At 42.3% G+C, this 26,555-nt stretch overlaps 1 protein-coding gene across 2 annotated transcripts in view; it reads right to left on the reverse strand.

Annotated features, from left to right (window-relative positions):
• Positions 1–957: 957 nt before the first annotated feature.
• rab6ba (RAB6B, member RAS oncogene family a) overlaps positions 958–26,555 on the reverse strand; it is a gene marked incomplete at its 5' end in the record, with an annotated part of 72,564 nt that continues 46,966 nt past the window's right edge. Inside the window, 6 exons of one of the 2 annotated variants that reach the window (XM_080506923.1) lie at positions 958–1,043; positions 7,127–7,193; positions 10,855–10,948; positions 20,138–20,249; positions 22,270–22,375; positions 22,667–22,720. In XM_080506923.1, coding sequence (XP_080363049.1) covers positions 979–1,043; positions 7,127–7,193; positions 10,855–10,948; positions 20,138–20,249; positions 22,270–22,375; positions 22,667–22,720 — 498 coding nt within the window. In that variant the 3' untranslated portion in view covers positions 958–978. The remainder of the gene's footprint in view (positions 1,044–7,126; positions 7,194–10,854; positions 10,949–20,137; positions 20,250–22,269; positions 22,376–22,666; positions 22,721–26,555) is intronic. The other variant, XM_080506924.1, reaches the window with a different exon arrangement.

A 26,555-nucleotide genomic window follows, 5' to 3' on the forward strand; every position in this document is an offset into this window, starting at 1 on the left:
CCATGATGCAACGGCAGCAGTGAAGGAAGGAGGGGACACAGACGGCGGCGTGACGAGAACGATGCGACCTGGCAGTGGTTCTATACATGACTGCTTTCTAATGCCGACTATACAGAAAAAACATTTTTACACACACACATCCTCACACGCACACGCACACACACACACACACACACACACACACACACACACACACACACACACACACACACACACACACACACACACACACACACACACACACACACACACACACACACAAGGTCAAGTATACAAATCCAGTTGATCAACAAGGTGACTTGGACATCAAGTCACTGGTGTCATGTTACCATTAACATATTCAAACTGTGTTTCACGGTAGACGGTTCCTATGCGTCAAATCTAGGCATGCGTTAAGATACTCGTCCACAAGCGTAAAGTCAAGGGTCCCGGCGAGCAGCGTCTCGGCGTGGTTAATTACAGATGGAAAAGCTGCAAAGGGGGGAAAAAGCCATCTACACGAGACGTACGGTTACAGTTTGGGCAGGAACGGTGCAGAAGTTTCTCTGTTCAGCCACAATAAGTGTAAATCAAGCTCCTCCTCTCAAAGACCAGAGGAAAAATGAGTTGCTTCAATATAGAAAAATACAAAAAGAAAGTGGGGAAACTTCTTATAAAAATGTAAACACATACAGAACTTGGTCAACTTTTCTTTCTCTTTTGTTGTTGGGCTTTTTGTCTCTGTGTGTGTGTGTGTGTGTGTGTGTGTGTGTGTGTGTGTGTGTGTGTGTGTGTGTGTGTGTGTGTGTGTGTGTGTGTGTGTGTGTGTGTGTGTGTGTGTGTGTGTGTGTTTAAATGAGACAGGCGGGGGGTCGGGTGTCGAGGCCAGATTGTGAATGTGTGAAGTGGACTGTGGGTTAAAGCGATCAGCAGCAACGTAACAAGCACGGTGGAGGAGCATGGAGAGTCTGGTGTTCCTGGAGGACTCGGCGCCGGCCATTAACAGGAGCAGCCGCCTTCGCTGGTCTGCGGCTCCTGCGGCTTGTCCAGCTTGATGTCGATCACTGCAGAGGAAGGTTAAGGAAGCTTTAAGAGTGAAGAGTTCCAGAAGCAGGCCGATGCTGAACAGTGCAGCCACATTCCCATCAGTAATTCAATTAATCCAGATGCCATTTATTCTCAGAGGCTGCATTCTGTGTAAACATACTGTATATAGGTTTTGACTGTTTGTTTTTGTTGCGCCGTGCATTAACAAAGAGTAGAGCGGCAAAAGACCAAAGCTCGTCGCAGGCGGTGTGCGTATGTAGTGTCAGTTGTCCGTGTGAAAAAACACAGCAGCTCTTGAAATACTGAGTTTCATCAATATGTTGGAAGTTTCAAAGCAACGTGGTAATAAAAATACCAAAAAGCTGTGTGGTTCATTCTGAAGGCCTGGTGCTGAGCACATTTGGAAAGTCTGATGAAGTTTAACAAATGAAACAACATAATCTGGACGCAAAGCACATTTTACAGCTGAAAGCAACCAGGGGCATGTTTTGGGAATAAGATTTGGTAAAACTATTCCCTTAACTATGCAGGAGAATTCACATCGCAGAAAGAAAAAAGAAATTACGATGACTGATTCACAAAAACTATAAGAGTAAAATTGAGGTTGCTGGAATCCAAGGAGAAATGTTTCAGCTCATTTCAACAAAATGAAGGAACCAATAACATTTAAAAATTTTTTTGCATACTTAACATAAACTGTAACAAACAATACTGAATCTGTTTTTTTTTTTATTATGATCGTTTTTATGTATATTTTTATATATGATGAACAATAATTTGTATTTTTACTGTTTGATCAAATGTATAATTGTATATAATGTATATTTCTGACAGTTGCTTCTTTGACGTAAGATGATTTAAAAAAAGAGGACAAATCTTTGATTGTGGTTTTTATTCTACGTTGATAAAGACAGCAGTACGACTCTATCGCCACTAGATGGAGCCACTTTCCGCGAGAACGTTCTTGGTTCTAATCAAAAATATCCTCATTCTTGGAGGGTTCACAGTATCGACATGCAGTTAGAAATTCAATGTGAGACTAAAATCTTCAAATGACACTGAGTTAAAGTTGAGTGAGTCGCTGCTACAAGTCACAATGATGTTGCAGGGCTCCTGTTCACAATCCAGATGATACGTGATCCTCCGTAGAGCCTCTCGGGATACGTTTTCCTGAGCTTCCTGGACTTGAGGGGGACAAAGAGTGCCTCATAAATTAGTGCTTGCACAACCTCTCACACCCAAGCTGCAGCAGACTCTCATTAATCATTACCTTTCTGACTGGCTGCATTATGGAGGACGACAAACACTCTGACCAACACATTGTATGTTATGAGTTTGGAAACCGTCCCAAAGTAGCTGCACGGTGTCGCCCAGCTTCACTCTGAGGCTGCTGCAAACTGGTGTTGCTGGACAGGAGGTGACGGTGATGTGATGGAGTTCAAGGGCAGCGTCCCACTACAAGCTATACTAGAGCTTTCGCTCTTCATTTGCTTTTTTCCATCTGCAATCTGAAGGATCATCTCGGCTGCCAAAACCAAATGAGACCCGAGTCCTGAATATTTTAGCCATCTGATGAGTGTGTGTGTGTGTGTGTGTGTGTGTGTGTGTGTGTGTGTGTGTGTGTGTGTGTGTGTGTGTGTGTGTGTGTGTGTGTGTGTGTGTGTGTGTCCCGTACAACACTATATGGACAGTGATACCTGGAGTACTTGTGTTGTTTCCACAGTGTTTGAACAAAACAATTAACCATTGACCTTTAATCCATTGTCAAACATTGGAGAATATTTTAGAATAATTTACACAAAACAAAAGCATCTTCATCTTAACTCTCAAGGCCGGTATGTAATTTAGTGAAGTAATATTTACTGAAGCGAAACATAAAACTAGCCGTCTCTGTTGAATATTTCATAATAACAACAATGAAACCACCTGAGAAGAGACAGCAGGCTTTTGCCAAGAAATCTGATGGGACTCAGACTGGAAAAGAGATTTCAGTTTTCACATTATTATTATTATTATTATTATCCTAAGGTGCATTAAAAAGGCCTATATCTGAAACGACCATATCACTGTTGTACGTTATTATTGCTACACCACTTTAGTACAAGTCTCCTTTTCACTTGACATTCAGAGTCATTTGGCCTTATGATGAGAAGTCCACATCAAAACTTGAAACTTGGGTCTCAGCACCAATGCTTTAACATTTAATCCTTAAAATAAAGCTGCTTTGATCCAAAAGTCTTTGCTTTCAAAACCTTCTGAGATGATTTAGTGGTCAAATGGTCCAAAATCTCAACCTTTGGTATTGGTACGTGGAATAAACCTGCTGAGAACTGAGGCTGCACCTCCATTGTATGTCTAATTCTTCCAGCCGCTCCATTGAATGACACAATACACCGCCTAGTGGTGCAAACATGTATTGCAACCCATTTCCAGGTAAACATAACAGCAGAAAATCAAGGAATTTTCATTGAAAAGGATTCAAATACTGTTGATTGACCATTGAACTCATGATCTCATGGTACTTCTTTCCTCTTCAGAAGTCATAAGTATTTAGATATTGCTTTAATGCAACCATTTTACTTGTCTGCCCTTATTGATATGCAAAGGTACATGTCTCCTAAAATGAGTTTGACAGCTTTGTACTCCACATTTACTTTCAAGTTTGTGAAAATGTTGCTCCTCAAACACTATGTGAGAGCATCTCCTCAATCCAAACTTAGAAAGTTAATACTTTTTTGCTTATCGGAAGTTTCATTGAGCCTTAGAGCAGACAACGTGGTGAAAGACATGAAAATGAGCAGCGTCGCATATCTTCATTATCCATGTTTCACAAAAATTAAACTGGAAAAGTAAAGCACTTGTCTGTTTAGGATGCGTGACCCTGAAGTGGAATAACGGATGGCTGGAGTTCAGGTTTCTGCCTGGACACTGCGTTACTGTTACACTTTAAAATAAACAATATAAGTCGACACATAAGCACCAAACCAAGTTTTCCTCCACAACATTGTCAAAACACATTTCTTACCTCTAATAAACTTCTCTATAAGCGTTTTCTTTGCCTTTCTCTACCGAGCTGATGAGACTGTGTGCTGAGATTTATTTTGCTTTTCAACTCTCGGTCTTATTAACATGAACGCCCCGGCACTTGATCTGGGTCAAGTACCTGATGTGCCGGCCTGCAGAGGCAATGACACACGATGATGAGGTAGGAAATTGTTCTCAGAGTCTGAAGACTGCACCCCACGGGCTTTGACATTTCCCATAAATCAGCTGGACCAATCCTCTCCAATGTAAAGCTCACAATTAAAGAGAACAGGTTAAACAGCACTCCTTCTGTGTACTTGCTGGCTTTGTTTGGCATTACTGAGGATGAAGGAAAAGCACCCAAGCTTAAATATTGGAGGTGATGATACACCTGCTGTGTAACATGCATGGATGGGTCCTGAACTCAACCCATTTCTGCTCAGGTCCCGGCGAGATCAATACTATTCACAGTGCAATAACAACAGAGGAGCCGCTCCATTAGGCGACAGTGTCAGCCGAGGCACAAAGCTGCTGAGGAACTGTCGTCGCCTGTCATCCGTCACCACACCTCCACCCCGGTGCGCTCACTGCACTCCTCGCTCCCACATCCATTATGCCTCATTAAGGCAGAGATGAAAAACAGAGCAGGAGATAAAGGTAATTGGCTGAATGTGAGTGACGCCTCATAACCAGGAAATATCGCCGAGCACAATTACAAAGAAGCCTGAGCTGAATTGCTGAGGAGGCTGTGAGGCTCCGGAGTTTATTATTGAGGTCATGCAGTTTGGAAAAGACTGAACAACTTCTCAGTAAAGGACAAGCGGGCAGCAATCAACCAGAAGATATTTGGTCTCCAGCGGATAAAAGCTGCAGAGTTACTCAAGACTCCAGCGAGGAGCAATGGCAGTGCTACATGCAGCAGGTGAGTCGCCGCTACCATGGAGATGGCTCGAGCTTTGCATGTCGCGGAGGAAACGAAGGACTGAGACGGCCTCCAGGGCGAAGCTGTGGCAGCATTACATCAAGTTCATTTCATGAACGTTAAATAAAAACACAAAAAAACAAAGTGGGCTGGTGAACACAACTGGGTTGTACTTTCTGTGGAGTTTTGTGTGACAGCCTCGGAGAGATCACCTCAAGATGCTTGAGTGAGGGGATGACATTTGTTGGAAAAATAAAGAGAAAATCAAAGGGAAATCACAGTATGGCATAAGAAACGAAGAGAGAAGTCAGGACGGGACAAAGAGAAGCAAGAGGACTGACAAATATCTGCAGGGGTGAAATGTCAAGAGCGATATGCAATAAGAATAATGTGCTCCTCGCGTCTCATACACTGGAAATCTGGAATAACACCGACAGTGCAGGTTGGGACATTTCATTTTCCTGGACACTCACTGCATCGTGGAAAAGTGTGTTCCACACTCTATTGTCAGCCGGCATTAAGTGGTTCCAGAAGCAAAGCCAGTCGTCTTCAAAATGTCAAAATGTCATTTTTCTGTGCAAAATATTTGCTGCTTAAAGTAACTGCATCTGCTTGTGCACCCATTTAGCATCTGGGTCTTAAAAGGAGCAATCTGACCTGGTAATAAGTCACAGTCTTCTTGTTATTTCATCCTATGTTTCTCTTCCAGAGATGACTCCAGCTCATAAAAGCTTCAGGTGCTGAAGTTAAGTTTATGGATTTCACTTGTTTAGGAGAGTCTTAAAAAACCTGAAGCATCAGACGACAGCAGGATCTATATGTAAATCTCCAAAGGGAGAAAGCTTATCCATACTTATGTGGCGCAGTGGCAGTAACGTCTCAAGTCCTCTTTTGGTCGAGACCCTGGAGTGAGACATTTTGTAGTGGTTAAGGTACATGTGGACTTCCAAACCAACCTGCAGCACGTCAAAACAATATGCTGGTCGTTAGTGTGTGAACGTGAGAAAACATTCTCCCTGTAACCATAAAGCAACTGAACCCTGAAAATGGTCCCAGAAAGAGCACATATTGCCATTATTATTGTGACATTATCTTTAATCACAGGCTCCCAAGTGGAATGAGCTCTAATACGGGCTCATGACGCAGAACATGTCTAAATTCCTGTTTTATTTCATGACGCTTTACAGAAGACCGAGTGAGAAAACTGCTACTTTAGTTGTTTAACAAATTAACTTTTCACCCTAAAACTATGCAAACTCACCGAGATCTAAATACTTCCTATCCTCTTCTTTTTCACTCAGTGTGTTTTATTTCCTTTGTTTAGTTTTATTTGTTGGGCTTTCTGTTTGGTCGTTCCCGTCTTGAACAACAAAAAATCTGCAATGCAAACGTGCCACATAGTTTCCCTCATTGTTAATCACATGAGAAGCAATAACGGATGTAAAAGTCAATGCAGCAGCCGAGCTCCGCCAGCCTGAGGCCTCTTTTTAGTTATTGATGATAACTACAGAGAAATTTGTCTCAGTTGCCATATTTACCTCCTCCAGCTTCAGCTTCCACTATCAGCATATTGTGGGAAAATAACTCCCTCACTGAGTGGAAAATGAACAAATTCTACAGTGTGGCGGATTTACAACTGATGAGCCTGGAAAACTATTGAGATTCTAATATTTTGGGGAATAACTTGGTTGTTATGCAGTAAGGGATCTCTGTGCAAAAGAAACATGTTGGCATTAAAATGAAAACGTTACTGCTACTCCTGACTAATCCTATGCAGGTGAAGTTCTACCATGCTGGGATAACAGGAGCTCACACTCCTGTCACATGATTAAATGAGCTGCAGAGTTCACTGTGAGGCAGAACAACACAGTGAGTGACCAGTGACCTGCTTCCACCGCCACCTCAAACTCCTGTGCTCCTGTCACACACCTGCACCGAACAAACCGCCGCCTGGAAAACACTTTTAATTAGACAGAAAGCTGACACCTTCTCAAACAGAAGCCGGCGCTCCGCCTGCACTCCGCCAGCTTTCATTTAAAAACACTGTCACACCTGGATCATAATGCTTCCTCTTACACTGCATCTGCTTTTAATATAACTGTTATTTTCACCATTCAAATGTGACCTCTTTCTTTCTTTTTCTGCCAAGGATACTCCCTTCTTTGCTCGTCTCTTGCATACTTTCCATCCCGGGAAGAGCAGCTGCCACACGCCGAAACAGCTGGAAAACAAACACATCAAAACACAGTCAACGAGTGTGATGGGTAATGACACACAACTTCACACACGTTTACACTGTGATGATCAATTGTCCTAAAATAAATAAATAAAAAAGACCTCCTACATTCACACACACACACACACACACACACACACACACACACACACACACACACACACACACACACACACACACACACACACACACACACACACACACACACACACACACACACACACACACACACACACACACACACACACACACACACACACACACACACACACATGCAGCAGGATACCCAGCAAACTGTGACGTACAGCTTTAAGTTGTGCAGCAGTTTGAGTATCAGGAGCGTCTTTGTTGACGCTTCCTCCGGTCTCCCTACATGAAGAAACAGCTCGCCGTGATATGTCCCCTGGTTCACCTCTTTTAGTTCCTTTTGTTAGATACTGAACATCAAGAGTTTGGTTTTAGAGATGATCTGATTTCCTCATCACATGGACTATCGCTGCGGCCACTGACATGAGTGACACGGCCAAGCCCTTTCCTGGCATGACGTTGCCTCGTTGTGCCGCGGCCTCCGGCTCTGGCATTTTGCCGTCAGTGCCTTCAAGTGAGGTGAAGACGTGCCTCCTCTCTGCCACGCAGTGGGGCGAGGCAGGCGCATGCCACCAACACCATTCACTGACACACACCATGCAGCTCGCCTTCATCTCCCTGCTTATTAACTTCACAGACAGTCATTGTTGGCTGAGACAAACAACTGTTTTGGAGACAAATCACCTTTGTTTTTAAACAGCGAAGCCTCTCTTTGTATCTGCAGACCTCACATTTTTACAAAGCCTGACAGTGAATGTCACTGTAGGAATAAAGACACGTACAGCTCAGGCTTGAAAGTCATTCTAGCAGGAGAACAGATGTCTTTTGTGTGCACATTTGGTGTCATAATCAATAAGAAAAACAAACTGGAAAAGCACCCTGTGAAGCTTTTCTGAGATAAAGTGTTTTCTATTTTGTCTGTATTTAATGAACACACAAAAACACTGGTGCCAATTCCAGCTCAATTGTTGTGTTTGTGGAGGAAAGACAAATTATTTTAGCTGTAAGAATTAAAGCATAGTGAGAAACCTCTAAATTTGTGTTTGTGATTATAGAGGTACTGTTTTGTTATATGACTGACTTTACTATCCATAAAGATGAGCCACACTTTGAATATTTGAAAACTATGAGGCATAAGATGACACTTATTACTCAACATTAGGCGGTACCCAGCTGCAGCAGCTTCTTCCTGCTCAATTATTTACAGACGTCAGTCAGAAAGATGTTTAATAATTATTTTCATTTGCAGATGGTTTAAGTTCAGATCACAGTCACTTTGGCTGAAGAGATGAACAAACCCAGAAACTGAACCTGCATGAAAGTGAATGACACCAGAGAAGTGAAATAACAGAAAGCTCAACGTTAAGCCTCAATCAATGACTGCATTTGTAGGATCTTTGTGAAACACGAGTGGTTGATTTTTAGACTGTTCTGTATTAAAGACTGATATATTCATAAGTTATGGCTCCTCCCCCCAGCCATCAAGGCTACGAGCTTCTTACACCTTCGTTTTCAAGTGAAAACTCTAAACATTCGTTGCATTTTGGGAGTCTGTTTACACAACAACGCTTCTCGGAGCTACTGACAACACAACTTTTCAAAAACGGATTCCAAGGTGGAACTTTTTGAAAACTCCCAGACTTTGTGGAAACTTTCTGAAAATGCTCCGGCTCCATCTATGTGTAGACAGAAAGGCTGCTACTGCACATGCCCACCATGGCTGTAGTAAAGGTTCTTCTGCACATGCTCAGTTGTTGGACAATAAGAACAATGTTTCCTCCAGAGTGTCATGACTCTCAGTCCAGTGTCTCCTGGGACTTGGTAGTTTTATAGTTGACAGTTACCGTAATAACAATCCAACTTCATCGTGTGTTCATACGAATATTTGTGTTCTCCCAGTGTTAATTCTTCATAGCGTATTGTTGTCTGCACGCATGTGTGTGTACAACAAAAACAAAAACAGAAAAACAGAACTCACCAGAGGTGGAAATAAAGTGAAATGTTTTCAGTGTTTCTGTTCTTTTTGTGTAAACGGACATGGTTTTGAAATTGTTGCCGTATAAACGAGAAACTTTTCTGAAATGAAAAATGCAACAATGATGCATTTTCACTTTCAAACGTTGTCGGGTAAAGGGGGCCTAAGATACTTGGTGCTCGCCATGAGATCAAGCATGATGCCCTTTGTTATGACTGAAGCTGTGTCTGTCCTGCAGGAGCAGTTGAATCAAGCCGTTTCATACAACTTGCTGAAACATGATTGTAATGTTGTTCATTTAATCATCATGTCTCGGCTAATAGCAACTCACTCATATCCTGTCATGCAACTTTACAAAAAGTCATTGAGAAAAGAAGGAGTAGTTCCTGCTCGCCTGGAAACCTGCAGGAAAGGCTGCGCTCTGTGGCAGTGGGAGGAACAGGCTGCGGAGGAGAAGTTATATTGCAGCCCAACTCTCTCGCTTGAATTAACCAGGCCAATATATGTGCAAAGTGCCTATAAATATATCTTTCTTTTGGTCTGGGAAAGCTCCTCAAAATATATGGTGCAGCCCATGCAGTCACCAGGTCGGACAGACGTGGAGAGATTGGAGGTTGAAGCAGACCATCAGCTGAAGAGGAACAGGGGGAAAGATACAACTGCAAATTGACTTAAAAATGATTGATGATGGAGGACGTTCATTCTGCATGTTCAATAGATGTAAAAGGCTGCACATGGTGCCTTTAGTGGCTCCAGTGGGTGTATTTGAACCGCCTCATGTTCAACCTTAACACGACTGACATATAAATATTATGAGTCAAACCAAAGAGGTCAATCATTAATCTGAACCATAAAGACTTTAGCAGCCATATAAGATTATTAGGCGCGTCGTGCATTTCATAAAGTCCAGTTTTACTGCATGATGTCTCTCAACCTTGGAATCACAAGTGACAACTGCTATGACGGAAATAAAGAGAAACCAAGAACTGAGCCATTGTTCTCGTAGCACTGCAAACCATTTCTTGCAGTGCTGGTTTCACTTTGATCGTCACAACATTTTCTGGTCACACAACCAGAATATCAATCTGCAAATGCCTCAAACGATCTAACCTTTCATTTGAGACCAGCCAAAGTCACACAACTTATGTCACCTCGCTCAAAATAATGCGTGTGTGAACAGTGTTTAAAAACACACAAATAAATACAAATAACCTGCTCTGTGTGATCACAACAGTAAAGTTACAAAGACCAATGAGCAACAACCAAAATACTTGTTTTGGAATATTTGACAGAGATTACTGAATCTAACTGTTTAATTATATTGAGAAGACGATAGTAAGACGATAGTAACCGCGTCTCCCACAGGGAAACATTCAGGCTCTTTCATGTTTGCCCAAGTTCTTCCTGCACTTTATGGACCTGCTGTCATAAAGCTGTCCATGATGATGCCATTTCCATTTCTTTTAGAGCAATCAGTCGTTTTGACCAACAATATACTTTCATGACTTCAGCTGTCTCTCGTCGAGACAATGAGCTGGACTTTCTGTCCAATCAGAGCACCGAGACGTCTGTGAAGTCACTCACCTGTTTGACGTTGTAACCCGTCTTGGCACTAGTCTCGATGAACATGACGCTCAGTTCTTTAGCCCTCTGCTCGCCTTCCTCAATCGTGATTTGCCTGTAAAGAGAGGGTTTCCACTTTCATCACAAGGGTGAGCTCATTGCACTCGACTCGCTGTATCTGGACGCCAAACACGGGGGACTTTCTTCATGTTACCATTAATGAAGTGCGAACAGATGCCGTACGGGGGGAAAAACCTGCAAGCAAAGCTCACAGTTTGGAACTGAAGCTCCAGCAAGGACTCACCAGGTTTATTGGGCTGACTGGCTGAGAACGGTTAATTACACCGTCCTGTGAGAAATTAACGCCGGCTGATTTGCGTAACATGCTAATCGCCTGGCAGTGAACGTTTGGCTCTGGCGGAGAAAGCTCGTCAGGTATGTGTCGACACAAACAGAGAGATCAGCGCAGTTCTGCTGACTCTGCACACCTGCCCAGAACAGTGCCTTATTTAAGACAGTCGGCTTATATCAACCTGCCCTGGGCTTCCTGGGAAAACGGTGATGTAACATGGCATCGCCTTTACAGTGCTTCACTTTCAGCAGGTTGTCACACCAAACCAAAGGGCACCAACGTGGACACGTCACTTCACACACAGCAATGCTGTATATCTATACAATGGATTATTCCTGCCTCCTTGGCATCACAGCACAGAAGACAAGGAAATGATGAGCCTGGAAAATAAATAAAATCAACTTTCTGCTGGGAAAGCCTTGCACTGAAGATGTATTTACATAATAATACCACCTGACAGAGCTGCACTAGTTTGTCTGGGATGCCTACGTCTGAGATCCAGCTTCAACAATAGCAGGGCTTTTTCATCATCACACAGGCGGCTGGCTGCATAACTGATGTATGAAGCATCCCGGCTCCATTTATACACACCAGCCAAGCAATATGTGTATCGTGGAAATATGTGATATTAGGAGGGTTTTGGAATTTGGAATTCTTTTTTTTGCTTGTATTCTCTCTTTATTTGATAACATCAGGCCATTAAAAATTATAATGTCTTCACCAGTGATATCACTGTGGGAAAATTATTCAGATTTTCAGAGTATCTTTACTTGACTTTAGTGTTTCACATAGTTCTACAATTCAAGGCCAGCAGGAACACAACAAACATATTTAACATTTAGCAGCGATAAGACAATAGAAAATATTAATAATAATATTTAAAAAAAATATTACAGCCACATTCATTCTGAACCCTGTGAAAGAGCTTTGTTAAATCAGTGGCATCCGGTTTGGCACTTTTGTATTTATCAGTTTAAAAAAGACCAGCCCAAATCACAATCTCTGTAGGAACTCATATTTAAACCACAAAACTATTATATGTGTTTAATAAAGAACACGCCATAAGCACACAATTGCTCTAAACAAAGAAATAAGGTAGCACAAATATGTTCCTCAAGAAGCCCAGTTGGGTGAAAACCAATCCAACCTGGCAACACTGTCAGCGACTCTGATGTTTTATAACTTGTGAGAAACATTCACTTCCAAAGTATAACAATGAATTTCTGTCTTCGTCTAAAATAATCCAGCGTGAGAAGAAAATAATGTGTTGGGTGGTTTAACCACAACAAGACTCATACATGAAAAGGCAGTGTTAAGTCAATGCTTGTAGTGACAAAACATCTTTACGGTCTCATATAATACTATAAGCAAGTTGAAATATTGCAATTTCCAACGAAAAGACTCAATCTGAATGAAAATCCTGAATTTATTTCAGGTTCCTCACAGAGCTACATTATGTGCAACTTCAAAGGAAACTATCGACCTTCATGAACAGAAGAAGAAGAAAAAAAAACCTGTGTTCACCACTTCAACCATAAGGGACCAGTGTTGTAATTCATCAGTGATTAAAAATGAATTCACTTTTAATCACAAACCTTACAACAAATCTCATCTGGGCGAAACTCTCAGTAACCATACCTGCCCTCGAGCACACACGTGCAGCCCGCTCCTCTTGCAGAAGCCCCCCCCCCCCCACGCTCTCTCCCCACCACATCCAGACTGCAAATGAAGAGCGGCTGGTGGATCATGATGGCTGACAGCCAGGGAGGATTTATAGATGCTAACATATTCACCCTCATTCCCACCTTCAGCCTCGTCATTCTCCTCTACAGTGTACATTCCAATCACATGCAGACGGCCAATTATACAAATGCTGTGTTGACGTCACCTAGTAACTAAAAGATGTTAGAACAGACAATAGCTTGCCTCACTGAGGAGCTGGAAACTCTGTAGGATACAAGACAGATGGTCGAATTGGAAACCTATGACTGTGATGACAAAAGCAACTATCAATTATAAATTCAATTCAACTTTATTTTTATAGTACCAAATGCAACACTGTCATTTCTAGGTGCTTTTAACAGAGAAAAGAGAAAAGCCCAACATATTCACATGAGCAAACATGTTTATTTGCGACTGTGGAAAGGAACAACTTCAGGGAGAAACTTTGTAGAAACCAGACTCAGAGGTGGAGGCATTCTGCGGACCGGTTGGGGTGAAAGAATAGAGGAGAGGAGAGAAAAGGGAAAGACATAGAGACAGATTGAGAGGATAGAGGAGAGGAGAGGAAAGGGAAAGACAGAGATAGATCGGGTGGGGAGATACAAACCTTGATTCGGGTAATCAGCAAGAAAGAGACCCTGGTCCGGGAAGAGAGAGGTGTAGAGAGAGAGGGAGAGAGGTAGAGAGAGAGGGAGAGAGAGCAGTAGAGAGGTAGAGAGAGGTAGAGAGCACGGTAGAGGGAGGTAGAGCAAGAGATAGAGAGTGGTAGAGATAGCGATAGAGAGAGCAGTAGAGAGAGCAGTAGAGAGAGAGGTAGAGTCAGATGTATAGTGAGAGTTCGCGAGAGGTAGAAAGAGCGCTAGAGAGGTAGAGTGAGATGGAGAGAGTGGTTGAGACAGAGGTAGAGAGAGGTAGAGCAAGTTGTAGAGAGAGCAGTAGAGAAGTAGAGAAAGAGGTAGAGAGAGGGAGAGAGAGTGGTAGAGAGAGAGAGGTAGAGAGATTGGTGGAGAGAGTGATAGAGAAAGAGGTGGAGAGAGAGGGAGAGAGGTAAAGCGAGAGGTAGAGAGAGCGGTAGAGAGAGAGGTAGAGAGAGGTAGAGAGGTAAAGTGAGAGGTAGAGAGAGGGAGAGAGGTAAAGCGAGACGTAGAGAGAGCGGTAGAGAGAGGTAGAGTGAGAGGTAGAGAGAGGGAGAGACTGGTAGAGAGAGCGGTAGAGAAGGAGGTAGAGAGAGGCGGGGGGGGGGGGTGAAACAGCCCTAACTGTAAGCTTTTAATTAATGTATAGCTTTTAAGAATGAATTCTGTGTCAACTAACATTACAATAATTGTCATATTTTGTTGTCTTCCACCTGTTGAGTGTCCTGAGCTTCTCTCTGCTGTTGTGCACAGCAGCCCAGCGGAGTGTTGAGTGTGTCTGCTGCACACAGTCCAGACTGCAACTCCTAAACTTTGTATGCTTTAACTCCCCGATGTACTGAGCATTGTGAACAGCTTTGCCACACACGAGTGAATAAACCAACACACATAGTGGACGCTCACATGAGACTCCAGCTCCACTACACTTCAGTAAAAAAAAAAAAAAAGTCTGACTTGAACAACAAAGTTTAACCAGACAAAAACAGCATTGACCCAAAATGTATATTCAATAATGAAATCCAATTCGAGATTATCACATTGCGAATGACCTCCAACTGTAAATCTGTGTGAGCTTCATTATTCATGTTTCAGACATTTGTCACACTCTGATGCACTATAAAGCTGTTCCACCATCACATCACCAGCTGAGACACATTATCACACTATAAAGCCCAAGACCACCAGCATTAAGTTATTGTTGGAATCTTAAATTGCCTTTGACTAAAACAAAATCACAAAACCAAGGGTTTAGAGTTTGAGAATAACTCCTGAATACTTAAAGGAATGTCAATTGGATTTTTCCTATGAAAAGTTGTTCTACAACTGTTTGCTCAGCAATGAGGCAGATTGACCTTCAGGGGAAAGCAAATTAGGAAAGGTGATATTAATGCTTCCAATGAGCTGCTGCTCCGTCACCACAGAGCTTCATCAGAGGTTTACCTTCAGGCCACAGTAACAGCCTGCTACGTTACAGTGACGGTAAGCTACACACAAATTAAACAGGAGAACAGTTTTGCTGGAGGCTTACATAACTTTTAAATGAATTCACTGCACAAAGCACTGAAAAACCTAAAAGCAAAACATATTAGGAAGTTAAAAAACCTTGAAAACACTGATCACTTGAGTAAATACTTAAAATATACTGGGTCAGGTACTGTATGCTCTAAGCTACTGTATATTTTATTTAATTGTTAGGAGGTAATTTGTGAGTTACTGTTGTCACATCAAGTCTCCTTTTCTCAGTCGTTCTACATTTGTACGTTTTGCTTTTTAGTTTGCCATCACCTTCATTCCTCAACTGGTTTACTAGCTTGAGGTGTAACATGATATTACAAGACTGGACTGGGCCAAATCTAGCTCACAAGCTCATTTCAGAAAAGAAATGCTACCAGAACAATTAACAGAAGTTATTTTTTGATGTTTGCGCTTCATCATTCTGATTAATATTTGACAATAACAATCTGAATGCAACAAACACAAAACAACAAATGTGTTTGAATGAAAAGCTTTCCAATGCTAAGACTGGGTGAGATGATTGACTGTACGCACACGCACACACACACACACACACACACACACACACACACACACACACACACACACACACACACACACACACACACACACACACACACACACACACACACACACACACACACACACACACACACACACATGAGGCTGAAACCAAAGCTTTTCTGTTATGAGTTGCCATGAACTTTTTATGGAGAGGTCCGGGGAGATTCGTCCACAAAACTGCCATCACAAGCATTTCCCTTCGGCCGCTGACACGTTGTGAACTGTGAATCACTCTGTGCTGCCGTAAATCTTATTGTTACTGGGCAGGGGGAAACAACAATTAAGTTACGAGCCATGCTAGGAGGTAAAAACTGACATTTAGTACGGACCGTTGAAGATTTGACGGCTGCAGAAAGGAGGAAGTCGGCCTTATCTGTGTAACAAAATAAAAAAGTGGCATCCTCATAAATGTCTCCTGCGAACAAGCAGACCATAACTTCAAACAGCCTCTGTCTGAACCAAATTAAAAGATCCGTCTCTTTGCTGCCATTACTTGCAGCCGCAGACGAGAGCAATAACACGAGTGTATTCACGCTGGGTGTTAGAAGGAGTGTTGTGAGGAAACAAGCCAGTGTTGTCTGGAGATATGCGCACTGATCAGCTGCAGCATGAAAACCACCTGCCTCACGCTGCAGCGCTGAAACAGCCACACACTCCTCACACTGTCTGTCTGAATCCTGAAGCCTGGAAGGGCCGACCCCAGTGGATCAGAAACTCGCCATCCTCCAGACTCGAGAGAATCTGGGTTTGGGTCTTTAATAAGCACCGATTCATTTCTCTGTTTCCAACCCATTGTTTTTAACCACTGACTGCTGACTCGCTGCCTCACACCTCGTGATGTTGTGACGATGTATTATTGTAAAACCACCACCTTTGATGACCACCTGGCAAGACTTAAGAAACTCTTGTGAGGTGTGTAACGCCACATTATGTAATAATAGTCCAATATGTGATACATTTTCAACTCATTATGTAATAGCGCTGCATTTTGTAATAATCTGCCCATTTTGTAATAATATTCTTGAACACATGTTCTAACAACTTGTTACATATTGCAACAGTTCTTATAGAATGTGGCTGTTCCCCCTTATTTTTAAGAAAATGTAACACTTTGGTGCATTATGTAATACATTTTGCCCTTCATCTGTATACATGTTTAATAATGAGAAAAAAAAATGAGATTTAGTTGGACTACAATTATATGTCACTCTTTGTTTCTGCTCACGTTCTGCCAACATAGTGATGGTAGAATGCAGCTCTAAATCAGGCTGAACTTTTTAAATCAGCTGCCATTGTGGCTGGTAGATTCCTAAAGTTACAAGCCAATCAGTATTTCCACCTGCCTTTTCTATTTTCTTGAAGAAATGAAACCAGATTGTAAAGTGCCACTGAGTGCATTTAATCATTGAACGTGGCATTTTGTAATAGCTGCTGCAATACGTAACAAGTTATTACAAAATGCTATTATATTAATATTATATTATTACATATGAAGAAAAGCTGTTTCTCAAAGTCCTGGTCCCTGTGAAGATTGTTGGGTTTAGCAAAAGCACCAAAGAAACTCGTTTACACTGTTGTCATTTGACACGTTAACTGGGGAAGAAGCTCTCCATTATAAATAATCAATAGCTGTCATGTGTGCATGTTCATCCTATCAATCACTTGATGATGTAACTTCAGCTGACATGCAGATCACAGAGCATCTTCCTCCTCTAACACCAGATTATAGAGCATCTTCCTCCTCAAACACCAGATTATAGAGCATCTTCCTCCTCTAACATCAGATTATAGAGCATCTTCCTCCTCTAACACCAGATTATAGAGCATCTTCCTCCTCTAACACCAGATTATAGAGCATATTCCTCCTCTAACATCAGATTATAGAGCATCTTCCTCCTCTAACATCAGATTATAGAGCATCTTCCTCCTCTAACATCAGATCACAGAGCATCTTCCTCCTCTAACATCAGATTATAGAGCATCTTCCTCCTCAAACACCAGATTATAGAGCATCTTCCTCCTCTAACATCAGATTATAGAGCATCTTCCTCCTCTAACACCAGATTATAGAGCATCTTCCTCCTCTAACACCAGATTATAGAGCATATTCCTCCTCTAACATCAGATTATAGAGCATCTTCCTCCTCTAACATCAGATTATAGAGCATCTTCCTCCTCTAACATCAGATCACAGAGCATCTTCCTCCTCTAACATCAGATTATAGAGCATCTTCCTCCTCTAACATCAGATTATAGAGCATCTTCCTCCTCTAACATCAGATCACAGAGCATCTTCCTCCTCTAACATCAGATTATAGAGCATCTTCCTTCTCTAACATCAGATCACAGAGCATCTTCCTCTCACAAACAGATTTATTATATTTCACTTTTCAAAGAATAACTGATATTTACACATTTTATGTAACTTGCACAGTAGTAAAGATTATATCACTAGATAATCAGTGCTATTACTTGGATTGTGTGGCTGATGGAAGAACCCAGTGTCAGAAGCCACTGCTGCTGAAAAAATATAGATTTTTATGAGTTCAGATTGATGACTGGTCATGAGGCTATATTTCTTTAACATTACATTGTAGTTTGATTTTATGAACACACAGCCAGAGTTATTATTCTGTAAATGTAGAAACTGAACACTTTGGTAAGTTACATTTTAAATGCTTCTGTAAGATACCAGGAAAAAGCCGGTATGGAGAAGGATGAGCGGGAGTGTTGGTGGGCCCGGTTTTACATTCCACTGATTCTTTTACATCTCAAATCTGTCCCCAGCCAACATTTTGTACTTATGCACCATTAATACACTTTGGCACTGAGACTCAAGTAATTTTATGGTTCAGAGCTCCTTTTTATTCTCTCCTCTTTCTTCCAGCGCTGTAAATTTCTGCTTTGTGCCATTTCAGTTTCACCACGTCTCTCTAAGCGGCTGCTCTTCAGATCAATTTCTTTTTTCGTCTCGGCATTATTAAACATCCCGTCTCATCAGCGTTTTCTCATCATACCATACCAGACGCACCATCTGCCTACATGTACAGTACAAAAGCACAAAACCCAATGCTCCCTCGTGGACGCACAGCCCATGATGCTCCAGTGACTCCAAAATATGAGAAATTTGCTTGTGTAAGCAATAACTTTATGTTTTCAGCGCCAGCGTTGTTCCCCGATAATCACAATAACACTGCACATTACCAGTTAAACTGAGGCACAAATTCATGAATGTTTGAAGTATTGTGCAGCAAACACTAATTCCTCATGCGTGTCCTTCCTATAAGGTTGAGATGGTGTTAATGTTAAATCAAAACGAAGCTGCATTAGGCCCACAACAATCAGTTCTGCCTCATTAAGACACAGATTTATTCAGAATGACGCTCCAAAGTGTAATCACATCATCTTCCTCTACAGAAGGGGTTTGATGTTTCCACCGGCACTTCTGCAGCTGTTCGGCTCGGGTGACTGACAGGCTGACACTCTGCACATCACGGTTGCCATGGCGTCGACATGTAAAATAGGAAAGGCTGACTTAAAGGCAAAATGTGAAACAAGAGTACAAGTTCGGGGGGGAGGTTCAGCAATACTTTTTCCCAATAAAGAGCCTTCTATTAGATCTTACTGCAGCCAAGATCTCACCACAGACTGCTGTGCCATTTCAATGAGACTTGATTTTATGCAACATCGTCACTAAAAACTTGCTTCAAATCATCACGAAATTCCCGGATTAACAGTTCTTTGTTCTCTGAACAAAGTTGAAGCTTCTTTCAGAAATCACACACAGACTGATAAATAAAAACCATTTGAAGCCTTGGAAGTTCCTTCTGCTAATAAAAATAAACTATACAGGCACCAGGCCGGAGATGCAGCACTGAATAGTGTCGTCATTCCCTGGAGACGAGTTTAAATAAGTAGGGGTGCCATTACCACGGTTAATACCATTACCATTCTCACTAAACGTACCAGTTCAGGGGTTTGCATCCTACAGCTCTGGAGCCACATGTAGCTAGATAAGAAATATATCAAGAAATAATCAAGTAGAAATAAACATTTAGGATTTTTTGCATAGCTTATAATATTTACAAAAAAAATATTGTTTTTCCCTTACGAGCTGACAAATGTATACTATATATTTCCAAACTTAAAATAATCTTATTAAAATGGTCTCAAACTTGCATTATTGGAATCATTACATTATCTTTATCATCTGAACTATGTAGAGTAAGTACTTCTTTCAATTGTATTGAAATAAATAAAATTTGTTGTGGTACAATTGAACCAAGAATATATTTGAGAACAAACACTGTAACTGCAAACATTGCAGATGAAACAGGAGGTTTCAGCTCACAGAAGCTGTGTGATAGTAACTGATATCACAAAGAAATAGAAGAACTAGAATAGAAATACCAGAAAAACTAAAAAACTAAAAGTCTTTGTTGAGGTGTACTCAATGCAAGTGAGTTTGTTTATCATCCAGATGACGTATGTTTAAGGTTCTTTATTTTTTACATACCTCTTGTCTGCCAAGTCTGTTTTGTTGCCGACCAGCATGATGATGACGTCACTTCCTCTCTCCGTTCTCACGTCGTCGATCCATTTTGACGTCTGCTGGAATGAGTTGACGTCTGTTGAGAAACAAACAAGTCAACGTGAATCACAACAGGCCTTCTGGAACTATGAATAGCATTAATTAAAGTTTATCGGGCATTACCTAACTGATTTTCTTGCTTTTTAATATTGACAGGTTGTGTATCTATCGACATAAATACACAACTAAATCAGCCTGAAAATATTCCAACTTCTTAATCTCTCTGCTCCATCTAATCTTGAGCTTTCTAAGAGATGAAGCTCTGTGATGCACGCTACTGGAAATGCACAATAAATCAATGTGCAGCGCTGTACATTCCCAGCTCTGTAGCATGTTAAAGGTCTTAATACATCCCTTGACCTTGCCTTGTTCGTTGAATATTCAGATTCACTAGTGTGCAGACTGAAGGTGGTATCACATTCATAGATGGGGAGTTTGATGAGAAAAGGCTGGTCTGTCAGTTTCAAGGTGAAAAAGAGAATGTGGGTAACAGTGCTGGAAGGCTAAAATATGTTTGTCCATGAAATTAGGAGGAAAAGTCACATCCTAAAGACAAGTGAGTGTTTCTATTTTTGCTTCTTTGCAAGCTTTTGATAAGAAGTGAGAATATTCTAGATTCCTGATATGAAATAATACATTTTCAACAGTAGGACCATTCTCATATACGCCCGGGTTCTGTTCCGTTCAAAACTGGACTGTCCTCTTAACACTTTTACACACTTAACACTGCCCGTGGTGTAAGGCGGCGGGCTGGCGTGGGCTTGCTTATTGCCCCACAGCTCAGCCGCCATGTGTTGGAGTTCACCCCGGTGAACGAGAGGGTTGCGTCCCTAAGCTTCGGGGAGGGGACAGGTCTCGGACAGGACTGTTGGCTCGGCCTATGGACCGAACAGCAGTTCAGAGTACCCAACCTTCTTGGAGTCCCTGGGAGGGGTGCTGGATAGAGCTCCAACTGGGGACTCCATTGTTCTACTGGGGAACTTCAACGCCCACGTGGGCAATGACAGTGAGACCTGGAAGGGGGTGATTGGGAAGAAGTGAAGACACTTGGGTAAAGAGAGGGGCAGAGCTGACAACTGATCACCACCTGGACCGGGAGGAGGCCAGACAGACTCGGCAGGCCCAAACGTGTTATGAGGGTCTGTTGAGAAGGCCTGGCTGAGCCCTCTGTCCACGCGGTCTTCAACTCCCACCTCCGGGAGAGCTTCTCACAGATCCCCGGGGAGGCTGGAGACATTGAGTCCGAGTGGACCATGTTCTCCACTTCCATTGTAATGGAGAACAAGCTGCTGCTCGGAGCTGTGGCCGCAGGGTCTCTGGCACCTGTCGTGGTGGCAACCCCTGAACCCGGTGGTGGAAACCGGAAGTAAGGGGTACCGTCAAGCTGAAGAAGGAGTCCTATCGAGCACTGTTAGCTCATAGGACTCCCGAGGCAATCGACAGGTACCAGGAGACCAAGCGTACTGCAGCCCGGGCTGTGGTGGAGACAAAAACTTGGTTCTGGGAGGAGTTTGGGGACGCCATCGAGGAGGACTATCGGTCAGCCCCGAGGAAATTCTGGCAAACTGTCCGGTGCCTCAGGAGGGGGAAGCAGTTCTCCACCAACACCGTTTACAGTGGAGGTGGGGAGCTGTTGACCTCAACTGGAGATTTTGTTGGGCGGTGGAGGTGTTCCGGGCATTTCTCTCCAGTAGGAGGCCTCGGGGCAGACATAGGACACGCTGGAGGACTATGTCTCTCGGCTGGCCGGAGTACGCCTTGGGGTCCCACCAGAAGAGCTGGAGGAAGTGTCTGGGGTGAGGGAAGTCAGGGCATCCCTGCTCAAACTACTGCCACTGCAACCTGGCACCGGATAAGTGGCAGACAATGGATGGATGGATGGATGGATGGATGGATGGATGGATGTATTTGTTCACCAGTTCCTCTGGGAATTTGATGAGATTGTTCATTTCTCATTGTGGGGGGATTCAATTTGCCCACGGGAAATATGTGTGGGAAATGTTTATCAATAAATCTTTGACATTCATAGTAAATAGTGAAGGGTGCAGCGCACTGACTAGTTATGTCGTAGACGACGACGGCCACGGTGGAGTCCCGGATATAGCTGGGGATGAGGCTCCTGAAGCGCTCCTGTCCCGCCGTGTCCCAGAGCTGCAACCTCACCTGGGTTCAGAGACAGGAAGCTGATGAGACTGAGATTAGTCAGATAGTCACAGAGCCTCCTAACATTAGGCTCAAACACACTCACAGTTCATTATTTATACAAGCAGAACCTTCCCTTCCAAGGTCATACTGCTCCGTGACAAATTCTCCCGAATAAACAGACAAACACCACTCATATCTGACGATATTATTCATTCCAAGCCGGAGAATATGACTTTATTTCTGTAAGCTGAAAGCAAGGTGAACACAAATAAACACATTTTGGATCTCTGCTATAATGAAGATCCTTACCGTCCGATCCTCCAAGTACATGGTTTTCGACAGGAAGTCAATACCAATTGTGGCCTGGATGAAAGACAGAAGACATCCAAAGATCAACGTCACTCTGAATACCATGAAAAGAAAAGAAAAAAACGGAGGTATTGAATGACAGACATTAAAAATGCATAAAGGTGAAGAAGACAGCGGGGGACTCTGAACTTTGGGGTCATGACAACGTGTACATTTTATCACATGTATCACATAGAACATCATGCTACAAGGTTTAATTTGTTCAGGAGTTTAATAGACTTTTTTTTTGTTACAGTCCTTGCAGATATTTTTCTTTCAGTTTAATGGAATAATTCTGAGAACTTTTAAAGTTCCTAAACATCCTCACCCTCGGAGCAGGAATGTCACACTCATTCTAGTTCAGAGCCAACATACTTCTCAGTTATCAGTGGGAAAGTCTACATGACTTAAATATTAAGGTCAACATTTTTACCTTCAACATCATGCCATTTTTTTTTAACATTTTTTCCTTGAATTCTGTTGAATGACTAAACCTGCAGAAAAGTCTTAAATTCTGTATAACTCAGTGTTTCTCTTTAGGCTATGCTTGTCATCTCTTTGACCACATGAGTTCTGCTTTTTCACAAACTCATCACAATAAAAGGGCTGTGCTAATGCTATTTTGGTGGAAATAAGTCAGCTTTTACTGCTCGTTATTTCTAGTGTCGTTATATCAAATATATTTGATTCGACTTCCTTGTTGGTTGCACTGTGAAAACCCGTGTGAGCAGACTGCTGACTGAAATGTATTTTGAAGTGTAATATATTCAGAGTGACAGTATGTCTGTGCAAATAGTTCACTTAAATAATCAGAGCAAATGTATGAGTTCAATGTGTCACTGGTGGGTTTTTACGCTTGAATTTGCTGCTCGTAATCATCATCCTCCACATTATCCAAACATACTGCACACTACAGATTAATCACTCCCTTATTGTGTCACAAGGCAGATGGCACCGCGTTCCCTCCACAAGCCATGTTTGCGGTCTGCAGCCAAGCCCTTTCTGCTTTTGCTTCCTGCCGTTACAGCGTCAGGTGTCCTGGCTCTCGTGGGTCACATCCAGGAAAACGTCATTAAACTGCAGCCCAGTGTTTGTTCGCTGTGCTCGATTTTCTCTGGCCTGCTTTGAGAGAGTGAAAATTAACTTTGGCACCTCGCCAACACCAGGACGCCTTTTTCCCCCCCAAAGGGAAACAATGCAGGCATTGAAAACGTCCACAGCTACAAGTAAACTGAACAAAACCAAATAGGAACTTTCTTTTTGAAAGATTTCCAATATTCTTAGAGACTGATTGCACTGTGAAAACCTATAATAACATTATGATTTGCAGGACTTCGTTTGCCCCCACGCAGCCAGATGCCTGCGGTCGCTGTGTGCATGCCAACAGCAGTGAAGGTGCAGAGGGCTTGTGGAAGACTGACTCCGGATTACCCAGCAGTCCCCAGGTGTTTGCTCACAGGGCTGCAGGCCAGCAGGACGGGTGGTTTAACCAACAGGCAATGATAGTTTATTTGCACCTGGCATTAAAGACTCGGTTTCATTTTGCTCTTGATTGATGCCTAATAATCGTCAATAACATATTATTGTGAGTTTTGCAACCCACCTTGAAATGTTTTACAGAGAATATGTAGAAAAAGAATCAAATATCAGCAACATTCACGTCAAAGAGATTTTAAAATGTGCTGCTGAGCTCAACTGGGAAGTCAAATTATTATTAGCTGATTGTTATCAACGTCTGTGGGCCGCAGACGTCTGCTTCAGCAAAAAAGATGATGTGAAGGTAAAAATTGTTGCTGATCACACTCCTTACCAGTGAGTGGCAGTGATGCCTTTTAATGGGAGTGGAAAAGCTATTCCAGTTATTTCACACTGCATGAAGATTCACAAGGTTTGTTTGTCGTTGCTAACCGAGGATGGTGAAACACAACGATACGACGTAGACGTATGACTTTCATGAATTCCAGTCATGACAAAGAAGGAGAGAAACTTCAGTGAGTTTTCAAGCTATCAAAACCGAGTCCACATCTGGACCTACGTACATCCTGAAACTACATCTGAGAAGAGATCAGCTTGGTTTCATATTTCTGCTTGAAAATATGGTTGAGTCTCTCAAGTCTGAAGCTACTGAACTGAAAAGGTTGAATTAAAATGTTGCTGATTCAGTATAAAAGGGAAATATCAGTTTCTAAATCACCATTTCCAGGGTTGTTTTGTTGTTCATCTTCAAACGTGTGTGCGTGTGTGTGTGTGTGTGTGTGTGTGTGTGTGTGTGTGTGTGTGTGTGTGTGTGTGTGTGTGTGTGTGTGTGTGTGTGTGTGTGTGTGTGTGTGTGTGTGTGTGTGTGTGTGTGTGTGTGTGTGTGTGTGTGTGTGTGTGTGTGTGTGTGTTGTGAAACTGAGGTATTCTATTAGACTATGCCATTAATTCAATTTAAATAATCTTGATTTGGGTCTTGTCATTCAGGGGTGCTAGTTGAGTAGCACAGGTGTTCAAAGGTTCATTAGACCAATATTAACACAGCTATGTATAGTTTAAAAATGTGTCTAAAATGTATATCCTGCCATATGTACTTTCAGTAAATTGTATTTCAGCTTAACTTCACTATACGGCTTTAAAAAATAAACTTCCTAGCTCAAGTGAAACCTGTAGGTGTAGAAGGCTGAATGAGTCACACATGCTTGCCAACTGCTTTGGGAGGAAAAAACAAGTATGAAGCAGTTTACTCATCTATTTGCCACTCTATCATTTTGCTGTGGTGTACTGAAGCATAGTGGGCCACAATACATGACGTATGATGTTATATGATAGCAGTAAATCTGGAGGTACAAAGGCTCCGTTACAGTTTTTCTACTGATATCTATTGAGTATCAAGCAGCAGTCGTCTGTGTGTTTCTTTGGGAGGTATTCAGACGCACTGAGAACTGAGCCCATTTGCACTGACCATTATAAAGCCAGTGCAGGATGAGAAAACTCAAAACAAAGATCAGATTTTTTTTAAAGTTGATCACCTGGAAATCACACTGTTACTTGTTAAATCATGTATATTGGCATTTAGGACCTCAGTTGAGTCTTGCCTGAAAATCTGGAGTTTGAAAGTGGCTGAGTTTGTTCGTTTGGACTCTTTGTTCAGACCAACATCACACACACGGGATGTACCCCACAACAGGAGGTTTGATTGTGCTCCTGTGATGTCGGCAACACAGGAGGTTCATATCATAAACCAGGTGTCCAAACTGGGTCCTGGAGGGCCCCTGTCCTGCATGTTTTAGTCTCTCCCTGCTTCAGCAGACCTGAATTTAATGATGACGTCATCACCAAGGCTGTGAAAAAGCCCAACAACAAGCCCCTCATTGCAATCAGGTGTGTTGAACTGGGAGGAGCTAAACCCTGCAGGACGCTGGTCCTCCAGGACCGAGCTTGGACATAAACCCACATCTGTTCAATGTATCGACAACAATGTTCCTGCGACTCCCCAGCCTTCATGTCTGGGCTCCACATTTTACGCCTGAATCTTTCACTAATTTGGGATGATCCCAGTTGAAGACGAAAGATTCTATCTTCTATTCTATCGCTTGTGTAATGTTATGCTTTATTGTGTATGACACCTCGAAATGACAGCAGCTAACTGCTAATCGGCTAGCACCAGCTGCTAGCGTTAACCGCTAATAGGACGAGTATGAACGATGAACCCCAAGTGATTCACAAATGACCCTATTATTTCATTTGAAATCTTCAGCGTGCACACCTGTCAGGCAAACTTTGGCATGTGCTCTCACAAAGTTACGGTATGAAAAAGGGTTAGAACGAGCTCGATGTTTGTTTTTGTTTTTCTGAACATATTTTACAAATT

The sequence above is a fragment of the Blennius ocellaris genome (assembly GCF_963422515.1).
Source record: "Blennius ocellaris genome assembly, chromosome: 12".
Lineage (NCBI taxonomy): Eukaryota > Metazoa > Chordata > Actinopteri > Blenniiformes > Blenniidae > Blennius > Blennius ocellaris.